General features: G+C 42.6%; 1 protein-coding gene and 1 long non-coding RNA gene across 2 annotated transcripts in view; both read right to left on the minus strand.

The window, feature by feature from the left end:
* CACNA2D3 (calcium voltage-gated channel auxiliary subunit alpha2delta 3) overlaps window positions 1-4,943 on the minus strand; it is an 842,189-nt gene extending 837,246 nt beyond the window's left edge. Inside the window, exons 1-2 of the mRNA XM_055342619.1 lie at window positions 4,822-4,943; window positions 4,015-4,096 (exon numbers count right to left, since the gene is read on the minus strand). Of these exons, the coding sequence (XP_055198594.1) occupies window positions 4,015-4,096; window positions 4,822-4,943 (204 nt within the window). The remainder of the gene's footprint in view (window positions 1-4,014; window positions 4,097-4,821) is intronic.
* A 17,609-nt stretch (window positions 4,944-22,552) lies between these two features.
* LOC129522082 (uncharacterized) overlaps window positions 22,553-23,620 on the minus strand; it is a 50,672-nt gene continuing 49,604 nt past the window's right edge. The window contains exon 3 of the long non-coding RNA XR_008666889.1: window positions 22,553-22,867. This is a non-coding gene — a long non-coding RNA (uncharacterized LOC129522082). The remainder of the gene's footprint in view (window positions 22,868-23,620) is intronic.

Here is a 23,620-nt window from a genome sequence, read left to right on the forward strand (position 1 = left end):
GCTTCCTACAGGCAGCACCGCACTGCTACCCAATTCCTGATAAGTGAATACTCCTATTATTTAAAGGTCCATCGATTTCCACATTGATGAAAAGTCATAATTATCAAAATGGGTTAAAGAACCCACCTTTTACTTTGCTGACTCTGTCTTGTGGAAAGAGACATCACATTTATGTATTAAAGCTGCCCTCTCAATAAATAGTTGATCACGCAAAAACCTGGTTGTGCATTCCAAGAAGTGCATGTTTGGTACGTGATGCATGAGGCATCCAAGGTAAATGTCCATTATTTTCCTAGCGTTGATGGCAGAGACACACAGAACCTGTATTTCCGCTGTGTATTTATCATCACGATTCTGGAAAATGTAATTGGAACCCTTCATTCCCATAAACAGAGCAACCTCTGAATGCGGTACTAAACAGAATGAAAAACCCAGCTTCTACACCAAATTCTTCCTAAGGAGGATGGAAACGAGAACCACGCCACTTTAATACCTTGTATTGTGAGTGTTCAAGGCGTGGAACCCATGAGTTTAACAGCCTAGGTTACAGGACCTACTGGAATGCTGGGCGCTGAATCCCAAAAGAGAGGTAATAAAACCGTGTCTCCCCCGAAGAACCCAAACAATGTGCATTATCTGAGGAAAATGAAGCAAGCAAGAGGCAGCTGAATACTGGCATGAATATGTCAAATAGGAAAGTTAATTAAAAGTTGAAGTGAATTGAAACCTCTGCAATTTCTGCCAGCTATGGAAGGCAGGCAGGCGGGGTACAGACCCACAGCGGGGTACAGACCCACAGCAGCGAGGCAGCACTTCCCTTTGAGGGGCCGTTGTTCTGTAACAACCTCTCGAGATCTCCTCGGAGTCCAACATACAAGTCTCATGTTCTTCCACACTGTCCTGAAAGCACAAGCACGCGAGTGTGCAAAAACACGCTCACGGTGTTCTGCAAACTCAAAAATATCCTCTTTTAAAGAAACTAATAGGTTGCTATTCCTGTACTCAGCAAAGACAAAAAGGAGGAAAAAAAAAATAGGGAAAGTCTGGCAGAGAATACCTAACATATTATCATAAGCTAAAATAGTGAAAGCCGTGGTATTAAACACAGAAACAATTGGGGAAATACTCTTCTTTTTGAAGCCATGACAATGAGGCACATTGTTAAACACTTGTATTTATGTTGATGAAGTCAGCGATAATTCTACTAGCTCAAATTATATTATCTAATAAAAACCTTCCCAAAAATGGCAGTTTTCCCAGTCTCCAAACACCTTAAAATAAACAGCCAATTGTTATTTGACTTCAATTCACAATACCTGTTTTGTAAAGTTTTTTGCCTTGGTGCAGAAATTACTAAAATCCCCATTCTAAAAATGAACATACTACATTAATTCACAACATGAAGTGTCAACCAGAGAAACTATACAGAATATGTAAAATTGTACAGTGGTATACAGTATGCCTACTTAACTGAAAATCAAATTTAAATGTCCGTGCCCTGAAAGTGTAATTACAGTCTGTTATGTATTGTCACCTTTGAGTCCCTTCAATACAGTGTTAACTTCATTTTTTTCAGCCCAGTATTTTTTTTTAAGCTCATCTTGAGAGTATCTTAATTGTTAAGGAGGCAGTGATGTGATGGAAGGATGCATAGAGTTTTGACTTAGAGGAGTCTTTCCTCATGCAAATGGCCCGAAACCTGAAAACAAGCGAGAGAGAAAGGCAACTGTCTGCCTCCTTGCTTTTCCAGATGATGTTATGCCTCCAACACTCTGAGCACCTTAGATCTTTTCTTATACTTTCATATGCTCTGAACTGTCTAAATCAATGGTTTTTTGCTAATTTAAAAAATGCTGTCATATTTGGAGGCAATGGACCAAGATGGCCAAAAGGTACCTACAAAAGTGCTCCCCAAGTTGTCTGACACGCTCTAGCCATGATTCAAGGAAGTCCTTGCCTATCAAGCCAAAGCCATAGGTGTCTCAGGACTCCATGGCAGATGACTGCATTCGAAATGCAAGAGCAGGTATCTACCCTGGAACCTAATGCTGAGCAACACCCCACCTTCCCCTTGCATCAGATTACAAAATGCCAGGCAACAGCAAGGAATGACAACAAAGCCATAAACAGCTGGAAATAATTACACAATTGTCAAGCTGCAAACATGACAAAAGCAAAGCTAGGCTGGTGAATTCAATATCAGAAAGGATGCTGATGAGAAGGTAAGAGAAGCATTTTAGTTGTTTCCAATTTGCTATTATAGAGTAGCCAATAATATGGCTGATGGGGTTTTGTGCACTGCGTGTGTGTTTGTGTGTTCGAGCGTGTGTGCTAACTTCAGAGAGAAAGAAAAAGCTTTTCTCCTGCGCTCCTACAAAACGTGAGATAAAAGATATGTAAGCACAACCAAAAAAACCACTCACAGGCTCTGAAGGGATACTTTCAGAGTTGCTAGGACTCAACTACAACATGCGGATGAAAAATATTTCCTTAAAGTCATACAAAATGTTCTCTTCTTTAAAAGCATAAGGAAAATACACAAGGATGCAATACAAGCAGCGCAACAGTCCAAAACTCTTCACGTAAAACATCTGACACGCAGGCAAAATGCCAAAGCAGGATACAGACTGGTCCAGATTCAAAGAATACTAGCAGGAGAAGCAATTCCTACAAACTGACAGGTGGCTCACAGGTATATAGATTATCATTTTTCATAAAGGCACACCGCAGCCTCAAGTTTTTTTATCAACTGCCTGTAATTCAACGAAATCCTTCCCCAAGTAAGGGAGCTGAGCAAACAATCCTTCCACAGTTTCAGAGAGTATGGCTATTGGCGATTTTTAAGAATATCTTCCCTCATTCCATTGTGGGCTGATGCCTTATTACGATATTTGGATTTCATGTGACAAACTGTTTCATATAATGTCCCCAAAAACGCTACTCTCTGAAGTGGAATGCCATAAATAAAATACGTACTTGGTTACCAGGCAGCATGCATAACACATATGTTACATTGGCCCAAAAAGCACATTTAAAAATGCTTAAAAGTTAACTTGACAATTTAATCTGTACCCATTTTCAGAGAATTATCCCCTAAAGGCCAATTTTATTTTCTACCTTTGAGAGAATACTTAGATTGGTCCCGTTGATTTGTTAACTTGGGATTCTTTTAACCCCTGTCATCTCTCCTCCCAGTCTATTTTCTTTTTCTTTTTTTTTTTTTTTTCTCGGAGGGGAGGGCAAAGTACCATATATCTCACAAGGTAATTTTAAGCATAATGCTGCCTGTTTGAATTAAAATTGATGCAGCTTCTGATAAAAGCCTAATAATCAATTCTCCATTCTCATTACTCTCCGGAATTATATGGACGCAGACCAATTTCTTAAGTTTGTGGACTGGACTACTCTCCTAGGTTATTACCCGGCAGTGCAGCTGAGTGGAAAGATAACCACATTCATTCTCCTTATCTGTAATGATGTAATGCATCCCAGCCCTGGGTCTAGATGATTGGGGAATAATGGGATTGTACAACGGCAGGGATGACAAACAATAGTGCAGCGGCTTTCTCAGAGACGCTGAACCCCCCCAGTCTCCAAGGCGGGCAAGGTGAAAGACATCATAAAGCAGGTACTGAGGCTGCCCCTTGGAGGAAGTTAGCATTTTTTTGGCCAGAGGAGCATCTGTTCTCACACAGTAACGGCAACAGCGGCACTAGAAGGAGAGAGCCATGCAAACACACTCAGTTTCCCAGCCCCGGCCAGGACAGTGCCAGTGAGGATCCTGCTTTTTTTTTTTCTTTGTGTTTGGAATCAAGTGTCATCTAAAAATAACCAGGTGGTGGGGAGAAATCACCGCACGGTGCACTGCCAAGAAAGAGGGGGATCAGAGACACCTCTGATAACTGATGCTGCTCGGGGGTTCACGTTTGTTTGGAAAACTAAATCTGCCTCCATTTTCTGTGCTGGGGAAAAAAAAAAAAAAATCATCGCTTCCTGCCACCACAGAAACCTTACCTTTTGCAGGAGCTGCGAGCCGGAGTACTTAGCGGCGATGGATTTTATCTCCCCACCAAAAGCCGAGGCCCAGAGCTTCACCCTACAGGGAGAAAGGGCACAGGAACAAATGTAAGACCCGTGTCATCGGCAACACGCTCGCACACACGGGGCTGTGGCTGGAGGAGCCGGGCGACAGAGCATTGGAGGGAAAAAAAAAAAAAAAAAAAGATAGCAAAAGCGCCTGGGTAGAAACTGCCAGCACCAAACTGCAGAGCGCAACGCGGGAGGGGGCCCGAGGGGGGTCACATAGTTCCAAATGCGCAAAGTCTCCCGAGCTCCCTGAACACATCACCGGGTTCCAGGTGAATAATTGTCTGAGAACTTGACCCCCCAAACTGGCCATCACCTGGCAAATACTGGTCGGAAGAAGCCCCCCCATCCTCCCCCACCCAAAAAAAAAAAAAAAAAAAAAAAGAAGTGAGATGATGGCAAGACAGCAGAGAGGGAGTCAATAAGCGGCCCGTGGAAGTTGGATTCGGTAAACAGGCTCCAAAGTTGGCGCCGTCCCTTGCGGGGAGCCCGTGCAGGTGTCCGCGGCCGACCCAGCCAGGCGGCAAGGGCAGCCCCGCGCAGCCTCGCCGCCCCCCGCGCGCGTCCCGGGCGGCAGGTGCGAGGGCGAGGGCGGGGGCGGGGGCGGGGGCGAGGCCGGCGCCCGCCGCGGGGCCGCCCGGGCCGCACCTGCAGGCGCCCCAACTTGGGCGAGGCGGGCGGCGGGCGGCGGGCGGCGGGGTCCCCTCCCCGGGCGGCGCAGGCGCCGGCACTTACACGGAGAGCGGGATCTGCTGCTCCGAGCGCGCCGCGGCCCCCAGCGCCGCGTAGAGAAGCGCGGCGGCGAGGAGCGCCCGGGGCCCCCGGGACGCGCGCCGCGGCCAGCCCGGCCCGGCCATGCTGGGCTCCTCCGACTCCGCGGCGGCCGCGGGGAGCTGCGCCGGGCGGCGGCGAGCGCGCTGGGCTGCCGGCTCCGCGCCGCCCCGCCTGCCTCTCGCGCGCCGGGCTCACTTGGGGAGCAGAAAAGGGAGCGGGGGGCGGGGGAGGGCGGGAGGCGGAGGGAGCGAGCGAGGGCGGGAGGCGGGGAGGCGGGCGGGGGAGGGGCGGGGGCGGGGGCGGGGGAGCGAGCCGCGCCTCGCGCTCGGCGGCCCCGGGGAGTCCGGCGGGAGGCGCCGCGCGGGCGGGGACTCGCAAACTCCGGTGTCCTTGGCGGCGGCCCCGCCCGGCCACTGCGGCCGCCGACTTCTTGGCAACTCCGCAGTCCGCCGCCGCGGGCCGGGCAGCGGGGGGCGCACGCGGGGAGGGGGCGCACGCGGGGAGGGGCGCACGCGGGGAGGGGCGCGCGGGCCGGCGGCCGCGGAGGCGCGGGTCCCGGCGGGGAGGCTGCTGCGTGGCCGCCCCTCCGGCCGCCGCGCCCGACTCGGGGAGGCGCGCAGGGCGGCGCTGGCCCTCCGGCCGGGGCTCGGAGCCCGGGGTGCGCGCGACTGCGGCGGCGGCGGCGGCGGCGGCGGCCGGGCCCTGCGGCCCCGCGCACTCCCGAGGTCCCGGGGAGGCCCGGAGGCCACCCGCGGGGCCGGGGCACCCGAGAGGCGGAGCGAGCCCGGGAAGCCCCGGGGCCCCCCGCGCGCCCCGACCTGGCGGCTGGTGGAGCCCCCCCCCCCGGCCCGCGCGCGGCGTCTGGGGTGTGACTGCGAACTTTTGGGGCCCTCCGCGCCGGCCGGCAGCGAGGACCGGCCCGAGGGAGGCTGAGTCATCCTCCCCCGAGCGCACCCCGAGGGGCCCCGGCGAGCCGCGGGGTCTCCGGTGCGTCCAGCCGCTGTGCGCGCCTCCCCCCTCCCCGGGCGTGCGCTCCGGCCTCGGCGACCTGGGGCGGCGGGGGAGCCCGCGAGGCCGGCCCCCCCGCGCCGTGGCCCCTGGAAAGAACTATGCCCGCGGGCGCTCGGCTTCCTCGGACGCGGCCGTGCGGGGCCCGGAGGCCCCGGGCTCTCCGCGCTCCCACCCGGGGCTCGGCGCCCGACACAGGCCCCACCGGGGAGACGCCAGGTGCGTCCCCGCCCACGGGCAGCGTCTACAGTCTCCACGGATGACTAACCGGTTATAATGAATTCTCCGCTTCTGTGCACACCTCCGGTCATTGGAGGCGTGCTAGCCGTTCCAAACCGAGCCGAGCGTGGCCTGACCCCGGGGCAAGGGGTCCCGATGACTTTGCTGCTCAAAGTGGGGGCTGGCAGAAAATTAGGTCTCCTGGAGCTTTCTTTCTAAATGAATGAATGAGTGAATGAGGGAGGGCAGGAGGGAAGCGTCCTCGTCCGTCCTCATCCGCAAAGCGCCAGTCCCTTACCTATATGGGGTCTATAGAATAGCCCTTCGTGCATTGGCTCACTCATTCATCCGGTGAATTGTCAAGCATCTGTGTGATGGGATATATGCTGGAGACCCAGTAGCCAACAAATGACACCTGCCTCAGGGAGTGGATATCTAGCCAGGGAGACAGGCTGTATTCAAAAAGCCATAACATGGTCAATACATAATGATGAACTTTGACAAGAGGTCAAGGACAGTGCATATGAAGAAAAAAGTGCCTGTAGCATCCATAGTATTGTCTTCCCTATTAGCTGATAGGGAAATTGAGGCACAGCAAAATTGTACAGCTTAGTCAAAGATGAGCAACCTCCGGACTGCTGGACTGTATTGAAGGTCACTTGAACGCCGAGGTCACGATGACATTTTATAAAGTCATTATGCTCTGTCACCCTGAACGTCACAGGCATTCTGGGCAACTGGAATGTAACCAGGAGGAGAACCCTGGCACAGGGGATCACAGTCCCAGGAGGTGACATCTTAGCATTTATAACCTTGGATCGCCTTATTTATGATAACAAGAACCACTGTAAACAGCATGATGCATAATATGTTTAAGATGAATCCCACTAAACACTTCTTACTCTGTCAAAAATAAAAATATTTAAACTATTTGATACCAAGAAATTCGGAGCCCAAAGCATCAGAAATATTTGGGGTTTGTGAACCACATCAGGATAAGGGACCAGAAGCGCCTTGCAGTATACCAAGCGCAATATCGGGCAGTGGGTCCTACTTGCCATTCTCACCCAAAAGCCTGTATTTCAACACCCGGCTCTCAGTTGAAGCATTGAATGCAGCCAAATGAACCTTCCACTGGCAAACTTGCATGCTCTGTCCCATCAGCTGTGGATGCTGTATTTGTCCTACAACGAGGAGCTGCTGTAGGGCTTTGAACGGAAATCAAACATGGTGAAATGTTTCGGAAATGTTCACCTGCTCCTGGTCTGTGGAATGGACTCCAGAGGAGATCCCACAGCAGTAGTTCTCAGGGCAGGAGAGGACATTGCTGCAGAGGCATTGTGAACATTGGGGACTTTCCTCTTTGTCACAAGGACTTGGAATTCTACTGGCATTTAGTAGACAGAGGGAGGATGGTCCCACACAAGGAAGAATTGTCCTGTGTCCCACAGGACTTTCAAATGACCCACTGGACATTCAGGTAGGAGAAAAACCTGGTCATCATTATCTGAATCTAGAACTTAAACCCATTTTATATAAGAATACAAAGGAGTTTTTGCATAGATTTTACAAGCGCTGAATTTTCCAGAAATGCAACTGCTGTGTAAATAAAGAGAAGGTTGTCCTCAGTTTCATTTAGCACCTTAACCAGAGGCTTTCGTTTGCTTGCTTGCTTGCTTGCTTGTTTTACCATTTTGGGAACTCATTTCTCCAATGGCAGCTGTGCTCATAGGTCCTGAGTCACCAACAGAGCACATCTGTATTGGTCAGCATTTGAGTGTGGCATTCACAGTCTGCATATAGGTGCAGACTTCTAATGAATTCATAACATCTCGCAGTGTAACCTTGCATGAGTGTTTCATGTAGTGAACTCTCTTGTTTTATTATAAATTACTTTTATTTCTCTTTGCTATTACCAGATAAATCATCATATTGATTTTTTTAAATTCTTAGTATGTTATATTGTCTCAGAATTTCATATGAGGATGGTCAAGAGGGTGTTGGGTCTAACTGGGTAAAGATCTACTGTTTCAGATCAGGAAGAGACACTGGCTAAAAGGTTGTGATGTTACCGGTAGGGATATAAAATACTACACCCTGAAGGTGCAGATTGACAAGTGCTTTAACCTCTGACCTGGCAGTCCCTTTTATAGGAATTTATCTTATAGTTAGTAAACTGCATACATATATAGTTATTCATTACTGGATTATCTCTAAAAGCAGAAGACTGGAACTGGAAAAAACCGAACTGGCTATTAGTACACAATTAGTTAAGCAGGCATCCACACAATGGGGTATTATGAAACTATTTAAAGAACAAGGATACTTTCTACATATGGTTGTAAAAATATATATATATATTATTTTTTAAAGCAAGGTTCATAAGAGTGTGTATGGCATGCTACTTTTGTGTAAGAAAGGGAGAAAATGACACATATTTTTATTTGCTTAAAAAATGGAAAATACACAGGAGACTACGAATAGTTGTTACTTGTTGGGGGGATTAGGAGGAACAGGTAGATGGGGACAGGACTGAAAGTGAAACATTTCACAATGTTTAACACTTTAAATCATTTTTACTTTTGAGCCTTGTAAATGTATTACTTATTCAAAATAAGAAGAAGCAGTAAGACTGCAAATAGGTCCTGTAACAGTTTTGATACTGGGGCCTAAACTAGGATAGAGGGAATGGTCATTGGAATGAAATGTGAGACACGGTTCAAGTCCTTGGTCCCCTACAGAATGGATCTCAAACCCTCAGTGGTTCCGGTTCAGTAAGTTCCAGTTGGGGCAGGGGGTAGAGGGGGGATCTTTCTTTCTAATAAACCCCTCCAAGGATTCTGATGCCACTGGCCACGGACCACTTTTTGCAAGCACGAGGCTTCTCTTACATGAAGTGTCATATATAGACATTATATACCTTATAGACTTTAGGGCCAAACAAAAGTAGGTCCAGGTCACGGCTCTGCCTCACACTACCTGTGAGAATTGAGCATGTTGCCTGTCCTCTCTGAGCCAGCCTTTTCTCAACTGCAAAAAGACAGGCAACAGAGCCAAGTTCACACAGACATGAGGAGGGTGAAATGGGGAGTACAGCTCAGTATTCAACAAACGTTGGTTGCTACTTTCATTCTGCAGACACAGCAAGTATTCCCATACCTGGACTGTTGCTCTGCTTTCACAGTGCCTCAGAGTGTCAAAGCCACAGAGCCTCTGGCTGAAGCACAGCTTCCTGCTCACCATTTACCACACGCACAGAGCCCATCTCTCCATCCCAACACACTGCCTGGCCCAGACCTCTCTCATCTCCTCTCCTCTCCTCTCCTCCCCTAAAGTCGTGACTGACTCCTAATAAGATATCCCTTCTCCTCTTGCCCCCTTCAAATACATTCCTTCTTCCTCCTGTAGCCAGAGCTCTCTCTTTAAAAACAAAAATCAGGGTGCCTGGGTGGCTCAGTGGGTTAAGGATCTGCCTTTAGCTCAGGTCAGGCTCCCAGGGTTTTGGGATCAGGCCCCACTGGGGCTCCCTGCTCTGAGGGGAGCCTGCCTCTCCCTCTGCCAATCCTCCTGCTTGTGCTCTCTCGCTTGTGCACTGTCAAATACATAAATAAAATACTTTAAAACATTTTTAGAACAAAAATCAGACCACAGGAATTCTCCTGCTCAAAATCCTCTAGTGGTTTCTGTTTTAAATTAAAATGCCAACTCTTAACCAAGGCACCCAAAGGCCCTTGACTGGTGCCCTAATCAGCCTCACTTCCCCCTCCCACTCTCTCCCCACCGTTCACTCTGCTCCTACCTGCCTCCTTGGAATTACTGGGAAATGCTGAGCTTGGTCCCCACCTTGGGCCTCTGCGTGGGCTATGCCCTCTGCCTGGATCACTTTCCCCTGATGGCCCCAGGGCTGTTTTGTACTGTGCTCAGGCTTCCGTTCAAATATCCCTTCTGCGGGGACAACTTCCCTGACCACACCAGGTAAGAGAGGAGCACATACACACACACTCACACACACTCACACACCTATACAGTTCTGTGTTTTGACCTTTCTCCATCTTTCCTTCTGGCGGTTATCACTAACCCACAGAGTGATTTATTTGTTTACATTGTGCCTCCCCCGTGGATGGGTCATGTCCAACCCTCTGTCATTGTCACTGTAATGGCTTCAGCAAGGCCTCTGATATTACGAGGGCTCCATAAACATCAACTGAATGGCTAGAATGGATGTCAGCCTGAAATTCCTTCCTCCTAGAATCCTGTCTGTTGCCCTCTTCCTCAGGCTCCAAGCATCCACCTCACCCAAGGCACAGAGTCTTTTAATAAGCACTAGATTTGCTAAGAAGCAGAGAATCGAGGAAACTGGTTTTCCGAGAATCCCTTGGTCACATCTCTGTGGGAAGACGCTGGTTGGAGAAAGAAGCGGAGCAATAAGGAAGATTTCTCAAAAGCTTAAAGACACTGGGAAAACGCCATAGAGAATGCTGCTTTTTAAAGAATTAGAGGAAAGAAAGTTACTTGTTATCTTCAAAATTCCATTTACCATATAACAGTGGCATAACTTCTAACCCCACAGTGCTGCTCAGGGTGCAGATGGGTACAAAGGGAACCACTGGGAGCATCGAAGACTGTTCTGCTCTTAGGAGCAGTTGGGATAGGTCTGAAATGCAGCCCTTGGGAAAGATAATGTCTATTCGCTCTGCCAAAGCTCCCTCCAGGGAGTAGATACGAAGGCCACTTCCCCCGACATCATCCAAACTGGGTGATCCTTTCACCCATTTTTAAATCTTCCACTGAAAAAGGAGGGCTCTTGAGTCCCCAGCACAGAAACAGGCAATGGATGCGGTGGGGGTGGGGGTTTACTTTGTATTAGGTGTGCTCCCACCATCCAAGAGCCATTCTTGACTCTGAGAAGGGAAGGACCTGGAAGGACCAGCAGGCCACGGAGGAGCATACCCAAGCCTGGTGATCTTTCGGCCCCCAGATATCAGAGTCACTTGTCCACTCCTCCTACTCAGGGACAGGAACTGAGCTTGCAAGGCTGTGTGTTCCTCCATCCTCCCTCTCCTCCCCTGCCTATCCCCAAACCCAAACCCTAGCACATTGTGAACCCTCATAGCTTTTTATTGAATAAGGTGATTCTGTATATATGTGTGTATATATATTTATAGTATATATATATATATATTATGTGTGTATATATACTATATGGTGTATAGTGTATTTTATATACAATGTATATACTACATATAATATATAGACTTTATATTTAATGTGTACACATGCACAGAATGTGCAGAATATGTCTCAGTATGAGTGTGTAATATGGAAGTGTGGATCTGTGTATGTGACTGTGAGTGCCTATATGTATACGTAATTGTATGCATAAGTATATAATTGTGATTTTTTTATGCATGTATGTGGACTGCATGCATAACTGTGCATGCGAATGCAGTAACCCTCACCTTGCAGTTGTCTTGTTTGCAAAAGGCAATCTGTTTTATGGTAAGGCAGGTCTAGCATTCAATTGAAGGGATTCCTTTAAACCAACTCCTACCTTTGTCCCTGGAGAACAACAGCCTCATACTCACATAGCCACACTTACACACACAGTGACACAGATTTTTCAGCAACCGTTCTCTGGTCAAAAGAAGAATGTTTGTATGGAAAGAGGAGCCCTTAAATGAACAGTTGCAACATATGCCATGGCTACTATATGCCATGGCTACTATTCTGGTTTTATTTCAAATCCAAAACATCACGCAAAATGGAGAAGAGGAAAGTGTTGACACATAACACACTTCTAATTATCTGAATCTGAAGTTGCCTGGTTTCAGAGAGGGCAGACTTGCCTTCTGGAGTTTAAGGATGTAAGAAATGTCTTTCCAGGATTGAATCCATTTCTTTGAGAATACCAAAGAAATTACAGAGTTTCCAAGTGTCCATCAAATGGGAACTGGTTAAATTAATAGCAGTTTATCATATAATGGAATTTCATAAAGCCATTAAAAAGGAGAAGGTGACTCCTATGAACTGACATGCCCACATGGCAAGCTGTCCATGATAAGCAAAAGTGTTAAACGGGAAAAAAAAAAAAAAAAACAGGTCGTAGAGCAAAATAATGTGTAGTGTGAACCCATTTTTGTCTTTTAAAAACATAAATATAGGCACATATATATCACTGTATAGCTTCGGAGTATGTAAGCATGGAACAGACTGGAAGATCACAAGCTAAACTGTTAATGCTGGTTACCTCTAGATAGCAGGATTGGAAAATTGTGAAACATTTGGGAAGTGAAACATTTCACTCTCTAATTTCAACATTTTGGTATTGTTTGAATCTTTATAGAAAGCATGAAGAGTAGAAGAGAGTATGTCTGTAGGTGTTATTACAGGAAGCATCTGAATAAGAGATATTCCAAGATGCCTTGTGTGTGATCACCTGTTTTCAGAATCACAATAAGGTAGGTGAGGAAGATCTATCAATGCTAATGAATGAGCAGGGGAAGAAAAGGTCGATCATCAGAGCTGAGTTCCCTCTGGAGGAAGTGATATATGTCTTCTAAACTGAGAAAGATGACCGTACTTCAGCAGGTGCAGATGGTAGAGTGGCTGGGGCAGTGCCCCACCCCCCACCTCTAAGGCAGTGCAGGCATTTGTGGCTTTCCCCTCCGTGAATTGTTTTCACTGATAACAACTGTTCTTGAAATGCTGAATTGCAATTACGCAAATATCTATTGCATGTTAAAACATTTGTTTCACCTGACCAGGACATAAGGTATTTAAATTCCAAGAATATCAATAATAAAAAAGGGATTGTTTTCTTATATAACTTTTATAGTAAAGATAAACATAGTATTTGAAAGTCTGCATGAAATAATCAGGTTTCAAATATATATTGTAAACGATCTATGGGAAGCCAATTTTTGGATGATCCACCCTCGGCTTCTCATCCCAGGTTATCTTCCCCAGAACTAGTAACTCCTTCCACTATTCAGTAAGGCTATACGTTGGAAAATAAACCAATGTTTAAATAGGATCAATACAATTAATTTATGTTGGTAAATGATCTATTTAAACACACACACATTCTGAAAGCAAATACAAATATGGATGAAATTAGCCCGTTTTTGAGTGCTCATTGTCTATAGCCCTTTCTCTCATGGACTACATCTGGTAGTAACTTCTTGTTGCGAACATAGGAACTCTAAATCCTCAGCTCATTTAGAGAATATAAAGCCCCTTCACTAGATGTCCATTTCATTCAGTCATGACTTTGCATCGAAACATTTCCTATTACATGGTTTGGGGAAGGGTTGGTCATTTATCACATGAAAATAGCCCAATTACTCAAATATTCTAAGTAGTCATATGCAAAGTCATTTCCATAGTATATCTTAGTAATCATGTATTTAAGGAGAAATGTTTGAAGTTAAGGACTCTGGAGACTAATCTCAAACTTACTTGAATAATTAAAATTCATTTGACAAAATTGTTAGGATGTAAATTAAAGTGACAATATCAATTAATCAAAATTTTATAAACCATTTGCACATTTTAATCTTAAGAATTTATCTTAGAAAAAAAAGAATTTATCTTAGAGAAATAATTCATGAGCAAAAAATATTTAGCTGTAAGAATATGTGTCATAATATTATCTAATGAAAGAAAGAAACCACTGAAATGCCTAAACGTTGGGTATTAATTAAATAAATAATTGTTGATTCATGTCATATTATGCTGATTTTAAAAATGATGCTAATGACACCTTAATTACCAAAAAACATGATAAGAAAAAACAACTTATAAACGTGTGTAGCAATCCAGTGCTACCAATGAAAACACAAACAATAAAAAGCTCTCAAAAGTATTTGTCAGTGACTGCTTTGGGTTTTTTCTCTCTTTTATATTCAATCATTTCTTTTAAATTATAGAAACTATATGTGAACTTCAACCAGTACAGAAAAGTAATGATGAAAGAAATCTCTCTTCTCTTAAATAAAAAACAAAAATGAAAAAAACACAAAAAAACATTGTTCCCAATTTCTATTTTAATGATTTTTATGATTATCATTGGAACTTTAAATAGTGTATCTGTATTTCAACTTTTTTATTTGTGTAGTCATCAGCTTAGCCATTTTTACAGTGCCCTTAACATGTGCAACTGTGACTTTAAAATACCACGGATGTGAGGGCGTGTGAAGCAGCCTGTGCCCTGGCAGAGTTTACTGTCCAAGTTTATTTGCTCTCCAACGCCGCTTTACCCAGTATCCTTGTACACACCAGGATGAAAAAGGACTTTCAAATTTATGCACTTGCCCTCCCTTTTGCGTTTTTTCCTCTTAAAATAGGGATATTTGACCAATATATAACAATTTTTACATTGTCAAGGTTTATAATGTTTACGTCTTATAAGTCATTTTTCCAGGCTTTATTTACAGATTCATTATAAAAATTGCGACCCAGAAGTCACATTTACAATAACAGATGGCTATGTACTTTATTATAATCAGCCTCTGTGAAACCATGCAGGGTGTCTGGACTCACAGAGAAAACAGACTTTGGGTAGGAACATGGCTATATCAATTCAGCTTTTTTTTTCTCTCATAGAGAAATCATAAAAAAGCAACAAAATTTTTTAAAATCCACAAACTTTATTTTCATCAAAACCTAAAGACAGATGTAGTCAGCAGACTATAAAATACAAGTAAAGGCCAAAGGAGCAGAAATATTGGGAGTGTTTATGGGGTATGATATGGGCATATGTATATGGTGTTTATATGGGCATGATAAAGATCATCTACCAAAAACTATGGATAGGGGAGGTCGTGGGTGGATGGGTTAAATAGGTGATAGGTATTAAGGAGAGCTCTTGTTGTGACAAGCTCTGGATGTTAAATGTAAGTGATAAATCACTAAATTCTACTCCTAAAACTAATATTACACTATATGTTAACTAACTATAATTTAAATAAAAACTTGAAACAAAAAAAATTAAAATTAAAAAACAACTACAGATACATATTAATGATGAAACATCAAAACACTTTCCCCTTCCATTTGGGAATAAAGCAAGAATGTCCACTCTCAACACTTCTATTTAAAATTCTACTGGCATTCTTAACCAATGCAATAAGGCAAGAAAAATAATGGAAAGAAGTAAAATTTTTGTGATTTGCATATAACTTGGTTATAAACATATAAAACCCCCATAGAATATATATATATAATATGTATGTATGTATATATATATATATATATATATATAAAACCAAAACTAATAGGTGAACTTACAAGTTGACATATACAAAATCAATGTATAAAAGTCAACTGCATTTCTATATATTAATAGCAAACAAAACTGAAATTTAAAAAATAACACAAATAGTTAATAATAAATCTAAGAAAAGATGTGTAAAGCCTCTAAATGAAACATCTTGCAAAAAAATAAGGAAAACTTAATAAACATAATTAAATATCCATTTTCCCAAAACTGATCTCTAAAGCCCAATCAAAATCCCAGAAGATATTTTAACAGAAGTTGAAAAGCTGATTCTGAAAATACAAACAAAAAGAACCTATAACAGATTTTGAAAAAGAACAAAGTTAAAGAAATTATATAATCCAGTTTTTTTTTTAAAGATTTTATTTATTTATTCACGAGAGACATGCAGAGGGAGAAGCGGGCTCCATGCAGGGAGCCTGACGCAGGACCTGATCCTGTGTCTCCAGGATCAGGCCCTGGCCTGAAGGCGGTGCTAAACAGCTGAGCCACCCAGGCTGCCCTATAATCCAGTTTTAAAACTTACTTTAAATGTGCAGTATCAAGACAATGCTGTATTGGTGCAGATGTAGACATAAAGATAAAGAGAATAAATAGAGAGCCTGGAAATAGACCCATACTTATAAGGCCAATTGATTTTCAACAAAGATTCCATGGTAATTCAATGGTGGAAAGAAGAGTCCCTTGTACAATTGGAATCCATATGGAAAAAAATGAACCTCAGCCCTTGCATCCCACTGTACATAAGAATTAACTCAAGTGAATTATAGATAAAAGTCTAAAAGCTAAAACTAAAATTTCTAAAATATAAGAAAAGCTCTATTACCCTGGTGTAGGCAGAGATTACTTTATGCACACAATAAACACTAACCAAAAAAAGAAAAATATGATGCTTTGGACTTCATCAAAATTAAAAACACCTACTGCTTGAAAGACAACAAAATGAGAAGACAATATCTAACAAAAGTGTCTAGAATACATTTAGAATTTCTACATCTCAATATTAAGAAGATGCATAATTTACAAATGAAAAAAGATTTGAGCAGACACTTCAAAAAATGAAGATATATGGATGGCAAAGAAAACACATGAACTAATGCTCATCCTTATCAAAAGGGAAATACAAATTTGAAACCACAATGAGAATACTACATACCCACTAGAAGAGTTAAAATTGAAAAGCCAGACAGCACTAAGTGTTGATGAAGTAGTAGAGTAACTGGAACTCTCATACTGATGACTGTAAAAGAGTACAATCATTTTGGAAAATACTTGAACAATTCCTTATACACATAAACCTTTCCTATAGCCTAGAAATTCCTAAGTATTTACTCAAGAAAAGTGAAAACATACACCTACAGCTTATAAACAAATGGTCCTAGGCCCTAATTGAAAACACCCCAAGTATCCATTAATAGGTCATCAAATACACAGATAGTGGTATATTCGTATACTGAAATACTACTCAACACTGAACATGAATTACTAAGACATGCAACAAACAACACCAATGAACCTCAAAAACTTTACATTTGAGTGAGGAAAGCTGGGTTCAAGAGTATATATACTCTATGAAGTCTAGAAGCAAATAAAAACTAGTCAATGGTGACAAATCCAAAATGCTTGTCCCATTGGGAAGCATTGGATAATTTTCTATAAAGTGCACAAAGATACTTTGTAGGGTGATGCAAATATACCACATTTTGTTTTGTGTGGTGTTTGCCCAACTGAATATAATTGCCAAAATTCATAAAACTGAGTACTTAAAATCTGTGCATTTTATTGCATGTAAATTATGCCTCAATAAAAACAATTATGATTATTAGATTTCTCTGTACAATATTGTTGCTCAGCAATAATACCATTGTTTTCAAGAGATGTGATAGAGGGGCACCTCAGTGGCTCAGTGGGTTAAACAGCTTCTTTCAGCTCAGGTTGTGATCTCAGGGTCTGGGACCAAGCACCAAGTTGGGCTTTCCACTCAGGGGGAGTCTGCTTCTTCCTCTTCTTCTCTGTGATCTCCCTCACTCTCCCTCACTCTCAAATATATAAATAAATAAATCTTTAAAAAGAGAGAGAGAGAGAGAGATGTTAATGGAGTACCTTGTATTATGGTTACTCTTTTTTTTTTTGTATTATAACTGTAACTTTATGAAATCTTCATAATGGTAATCACTTGCAATAATAAAGTTGTGAAACATTTAAAAATGACAACCAGCAGACGGGAAATACTTGTAACTCATCTTTCCAACAAAGGACTAATTGCCCTTATACACAAGAAATCTTAAACACTTATTTTTTTAAAGATTCTATTTATTTATTCATGAAAGACACACAAAGAGAGAGGCAGAGACACAGGCAAAGGGAGAAGCAGGCTTCATGCAGGAGCCCAATGTGGGACTCGATCCTGGGACTCCAGGATCGAGCCCTGGGCCAAAGGCAGACGCTAAACCACTGGGCCACCCAGGTGTCCCACTTATTTTTAAAATACCCTAAGTTACCAAAGTGAAAATAGCCTCTACACTAGGAGTGAAATGTTCTTGTCACAAGTGGATTCCACTCTTGGGTGTAGCCTCTTTTCCTGTTACTGGTTTTGTTTCCATGTCTAATGGTGTTCTGCAAAAATGGAGGGAGGGATGGGAAAAGATCAGTAAGAGAGCGGGAGAAGAAAGTAAAGAAAGAAGATAGATAAGTATCTGTGCTCTGAAAAAGTACTGGGTAAACGTATGTCAACATATTTATAACAAGGGGTGAAATTATGGGAGATTTTTTCCTTTTCGTGGATTATCTGTGTTTTTTACAATGACTGTATATTACTTTCTGCTCATTTATAGGAAATGCTATCATGCAAATGAGAACTATTTCTGGTGAAACTATTATACTTACAAGTACTTTAAATAATTTCCATGGAGTTCAATTTATGAGTTGAAATTTTATTCCTTCAACAGGCAATGCTTTTATTATTCATTTATCCCCACCCACCCACAGAACATGGATGAATTAAGAAAGCTTCATGAACTTTTACTTATAAATGCTGCATAATTTTATATTCCAAAAGCAGAGAATATCTTTGAAGTCATTTAAATCTATCTAACTTATATTTGGAGTTTTATTCTATAGTTCCATCAAAGATGGTGCTTATATTGGTTTCTTAAAATACATGTAGAAGAAAGAGGAATCCACAGAAAATTTGTTTGTCCTTTAAAAAAAGCCTTTGTATTATATTTCAAACACATATAAAAATAGAAAATTCTTTAGTGGATCTTGTGTAACCATAACCTAGATTTAACAAACATTTTGCCATATTTGCTTCATCTTTTAAAAAAATAAATTAAATGGGGGCACCTGGGTGGCTCAGTGGCTGAGCATCTGCCTTTGACTCAGGTTGTGATCCCGGGGTCCTGGAATAGAGTCCCACATCCGGCTCCCCACAGGGAGCCTGCTTCTCCCTCTGCCTATGTCTCTGCCTCTCTCTCTCATGGATAAATAAATAAAATCTTTAAAATAAGTAAATAATAAAAAATGAACTAAATGTTATGAGATTTCATCCTCCAATACTTCAGCATGCATTTCTTTTTTTTTTTTTAAGATTTTATTTATTTATTCATGACAGACACACAGAGAGAGAGAGGCAGAGACACAGGCAGAGGGAGAAGCAGGCTCCATGCAGGAAGCCTGATGTGGGGACTCGATCCCGGGACCTCAGGATCATACCCTGGGCCAAAGGCAGGCGCTAAACCACTGAGCCACCCAGAGATCCCTTTCAGCATGCATTTCTAAAAAAATAAGGACATCTTCTTATATAACCACAAAACCATTTTCACAGTTAACAAAATTAAATATAATTTCTTAATGTCATCAAATATTTAGACCACATTCACATTTACCTTATATCTCCTCAAAATGTATTTTGCAGTTATTTGTTCAAACTAGGATCCATATAAGGTCCACCTGATTTAAATTTAATGAATTTCTAAAATCTAGTCATTTTAAAATCTAGAATAGTTCCCATCATCACCACCACTATTGTATTTAAAGTTTTTTTTATAACGTATTGACTCAAAGACATTTTTGGTCAGTTGTTCCAAAAGTGTTTTCTGGCAATCTAAACAATGGTTTGAGAAAACCACCAGAGAACTCACTGCAAAAATCATCATCTCTAAGCACAACACCAGAATCATATTTTAACATCTAAATTTTGCAAATCTTGATCTTGGACATCAAGAAGGTAATTGGGGTGGGGGTGAGAAATGGGGTGGGGGGAATAATATCTTGAAACTGGCATGTAAGAAGACTGATCCAGATCGGCTCATCTTTTGTTATATAAGACCTGATTTGGGGAAGAAAGCTATCTCGATTTTGGAACCTCCAAACCCGGAAGAGACTCACAATTTCCCTTCTGGCCTGGAGGAACACAAACTTAATGTAGCTTGCAGGAAGCCTGATTTCAGCTGGCTTTAACACCCCCAGAAGGAGTTACAATGTGAAAGAACAGCACTTTTCCTTTTAAGAGTCCTATCTTATCACAGACACCAGGGGTAGGAGAAACCATTTTAAGCTAATGATGTTTACAGCTAACCAGATCTGGTTGAAGCAATCTGCTGGACTTGAGTCTGCAAGTCTCATTTCGTATAAGGTCCATTTATCTTAGAATGCTCAACCACCAAAAGTACCCTGTCTTCACATTTCTCTGAATATTAAGCTAGACAATGAATTCTTCTCCCAGCTGGTTAACTATCTTTAACCCCGCCCCCCCCCAGGCTGCTACAGTGTTGTGTGTTAACTCAACTGCATTACAAATTCTCTAATATTGAACAACAACAACAAAAGAGACAAATACTAAGCAGAATGAAAGGAATGTTGCTAGAAATATTTTTACATGATACAACCAAGAAAGTCCTCCATGTACAGAAGGCAGAATTTTTAAATCATCCAATGTACAAAAATTGAACATCTGTTGATGGGGTCAGACACCCATCTCTATACTGGCCTAGAAGAGAGTGTGGCCCTCCTTGCCAGACCTGGGTCACATGCCCACCCCGGAGGTGAGAGGTAAAGTCAACAACATCCAAACCAAAATCTAAGACTGCTGAACAGAGCCTTCTGTTCAGGGAAAATTAGAGAGCAGTCACCAGCAGAAGGGGGAATGGATATTGGGCAGGTAAGAACCAACAGGTAGGCATCTATAGGCCCAAGAGTAAATGAAAGCAGGACTCTACAGACACGGAAAAGGGCTGGTCATTGGTGTATGTGCCCTCTTTCCATTCAAATGGCCCAGGTCCCTAATATTTCATAACTAACTAGTCTTGGCCCTTCTCCCAATGGCATCTCATTCTCTTAGGACTCCATCAGGTCTGTTGGCCTATTGGGCAAGATTCCTAATGTATCTCCTCTCCTAGAGAGACAAACATTATCTCTAGCTAAGTGCATTTTATAAAGTTCTTCATGGAAAGCTGTACTAGAAAGAATGTTTGGGTTCCAATGGTTCCTGGAAACACATCAAGTTTCAGCTATCTAGGGTATTGGGTCTAGCGTTAGTGGGAGAAACTATTTGTTCTGGATCTGGTTTTTCTAGATCATGGGAGGCAATGTAAGAAGCAGTCATTTAATGTTTTAGAGAAAGAGGAAACGAAAGCAGGGAGGTGTTTTTAAAGACTTTATTTTGAGGGAGGAGAGAAGTAGGGTGGGCAGGATGGTAAAGGAGGTCAAAAAGTCCAAAATTCCTATTATAAAATAAATAAGTCACATGGATATCTATACAACATGGTGACTATAGATGATAATACAATGTTGCATATTTATGCTAAGAGAGTAAATCTACAGAATTTTTTTAAAGATTTTATTTATTTATTTGAGAGATAGAGAGCATGACTGGGAGAAGAGGCAGAGGGAGAGAGACTCATAAGCAGGCTCCATGCCCAGCAGGGAGCCCAACTCGATCCCAGAACCCTGGGATCATGACGTGAGCCAAAGGCAGACGCTTAACCAACTGAGCCACCCAAGTGCCCTACTACAAGAGTAAATCTTAAAAGTTCTTATCACAAGGGAAAAATGTAACTATGTACAATTATGAGACAGATATATTTTTTAAAAGATTGTATTTATTTATTCATGAGAGACACACAGAGAGAGAGAAAAAGAGAGAGGCAGAGACACAGGCAGAGGGAGAAGCAGGCTCCATGCAGGGAGCCCAATGTGGGACTCGATCCCGGTTCTCCAGGATCCCGTGCTGGGCTGTTGGCTGTGCTAAACCGTTAAGCCACCCAGGCTGCCCCAATTATGTGACAGATATTAATGAGATTTACTGTAGTGATCATTTTGCAATACATAGATATTGAATCATGATGTTGTATACCTGAAACTAACATAATGTTATATGTCGATTATATCTCAAAAAAAATCTCAATAAAAGTAAAACAAAACTGTTTCAAAAAGACTTCATTTTTTAAGAACAGTTCTAGGCTTACAACAAAACTAAGAGGAAGGTACAGAGATTTCTCATATACACCCTGCCTGCCCACACACACGGCCATCTCCATCATGTGGATCCTCCACCAGAGTGGTACATTTTTGGCCAAGAAAGAACCTATAGTGACACACCATAATCACCCAAAGTCCATAGTGTACCTTAGGGTTCACTTTTTTTTTTATATTTCAACTCTTCTTAAAGCTGGAGTACGGTAAACACACAATTTATATTAGTCTCGCATATATAACACAATGATTTAACAATTCTATACATTAAAGAATGCTTACCATAAGTGTTGTTCCCATTTTCCTGGTGTTGGACATTCTACGCATTTAAGCAAAAGAGTAGTGACCTAAATCCATTATTATATCACAGACAGCATTTTCATTGCCCTAAAAAGTCTCTGTGCTCTGACCATTCGACTCCGGCATCTTCCTTTCCTTGAACCCTCCATGACAGAGGCAAATCTCTAAACAGACTTGTCATTCTAGTAAAAAGAGATCCCTCCCAGAGCTTTCCTAGCTCAATGAGGTTGTTCGGTTCTGCCTTAAGGGATTTTCCTCTTCTCCTCCCCTCCCGCTAGCAGCTCAGAAGAAGAGGGAAAACTCTGTAAACACGGGTGGGCATACAAGGCAACACCGAGTTTCCTCCAGCTCCCACAGTCACTTATCAGAGCCCTCCAGTGAGGGCGACACGTGTGCTGAAAGATGCATGGCACATGTTAAAGGATAAGAAATAAAAAATAAAAAGGAAAATGAGTAATGTTAGCAAGTGAATTTATGTCTATACAAAATATCTGTAGAAACATGCCTTTCCACTTTGGAGATTCTGCTAATCCATCACCATGACACTAATGTTGCAAGAAGCAGATCCGTCAGGCGGCGGTGACCACTGCTTGTTAATAGACCACTCCATTTTCAGCAATCACACTAACAAAATCAGGACACAGCCCGGTCTTCTCGCAGGAGAAGCAAACTTGAAAATGCTTCATAATTGCTCTCCTACACACCCAGGGGGCTTGCACGCCAGGTAGCCTAGATGTAGAACAGGAGGGGAATGTCAAGGGAACATCCCACACGTAGATTCTTCCAGAGTCTGGCAAACATCTGGCATGGTGCCTGAACACCTGGTGCCAAGTGTACCTTTGTTTTTCACAAAGCTGTTCTCATTTTGCCTTTTCTGGGCTCTGCTCAAGGCCTGGGTGCGTGGTCTTTGCTTTTCGATTATGTAAGATGCTAAAACACACGATCTGGATCACACGGGCTAGAGCATGATTTTAAAACTGCTTACCAGCAGACACTAGAAAGTCCTTTTGTTTTTGTTTTTAACTTTCTCATGTATTTGTGACTACACCAGAACGCTCGCTCATTGATGAGTACCTCCTCGATGGTGGGAACTGTGCTTGGTATTATGGAAAAACGATATTCATAAATCATGGTCCCTGCTCTCAAATGAGAGGAGAAAGGTACAATTGGCCATGTTAAATATCAGAACCTATTAAGCGTGAAACCAAAAGCACAAGCAAGGATCTATAGAAGCATAAAAAAAATGAGCTTCATGTAGATCCAGAAAAACTTGAGGGAGGAGATTTTTTGGGACCCTGACTTTGAAGGATAATGAGGAGTTACTACCACATTATCATGATTTTCTTTTATTGCCCTATTTCAAAGGAAATATGTTTGCATTAAAAAAAATGTACATAAGCAAAGTCCCCATAATTCTATAACTCAAGTATAACTATCACTGGTAGTACCATTTTTTTCCAGGAATATGAATTTCTCACACAC

The sequence above is a fragment of the Nyctereutes procyonoides genome, unplaced genomic scaffold (genome assembly GCF_905146905.1).
Source record: "Nyctereutes procyonoides isolate TBG_1078 unplaced genomic scaffold, NYPRO_anot_genome, whole genome shotgun sequence".
Taxonomy (NCBI): Eukaryota; Metazoa; Chordata; class Mammalia; order Carnivora; family Canidae; genus Nyctereutes; species Nyctereutes procyonoides.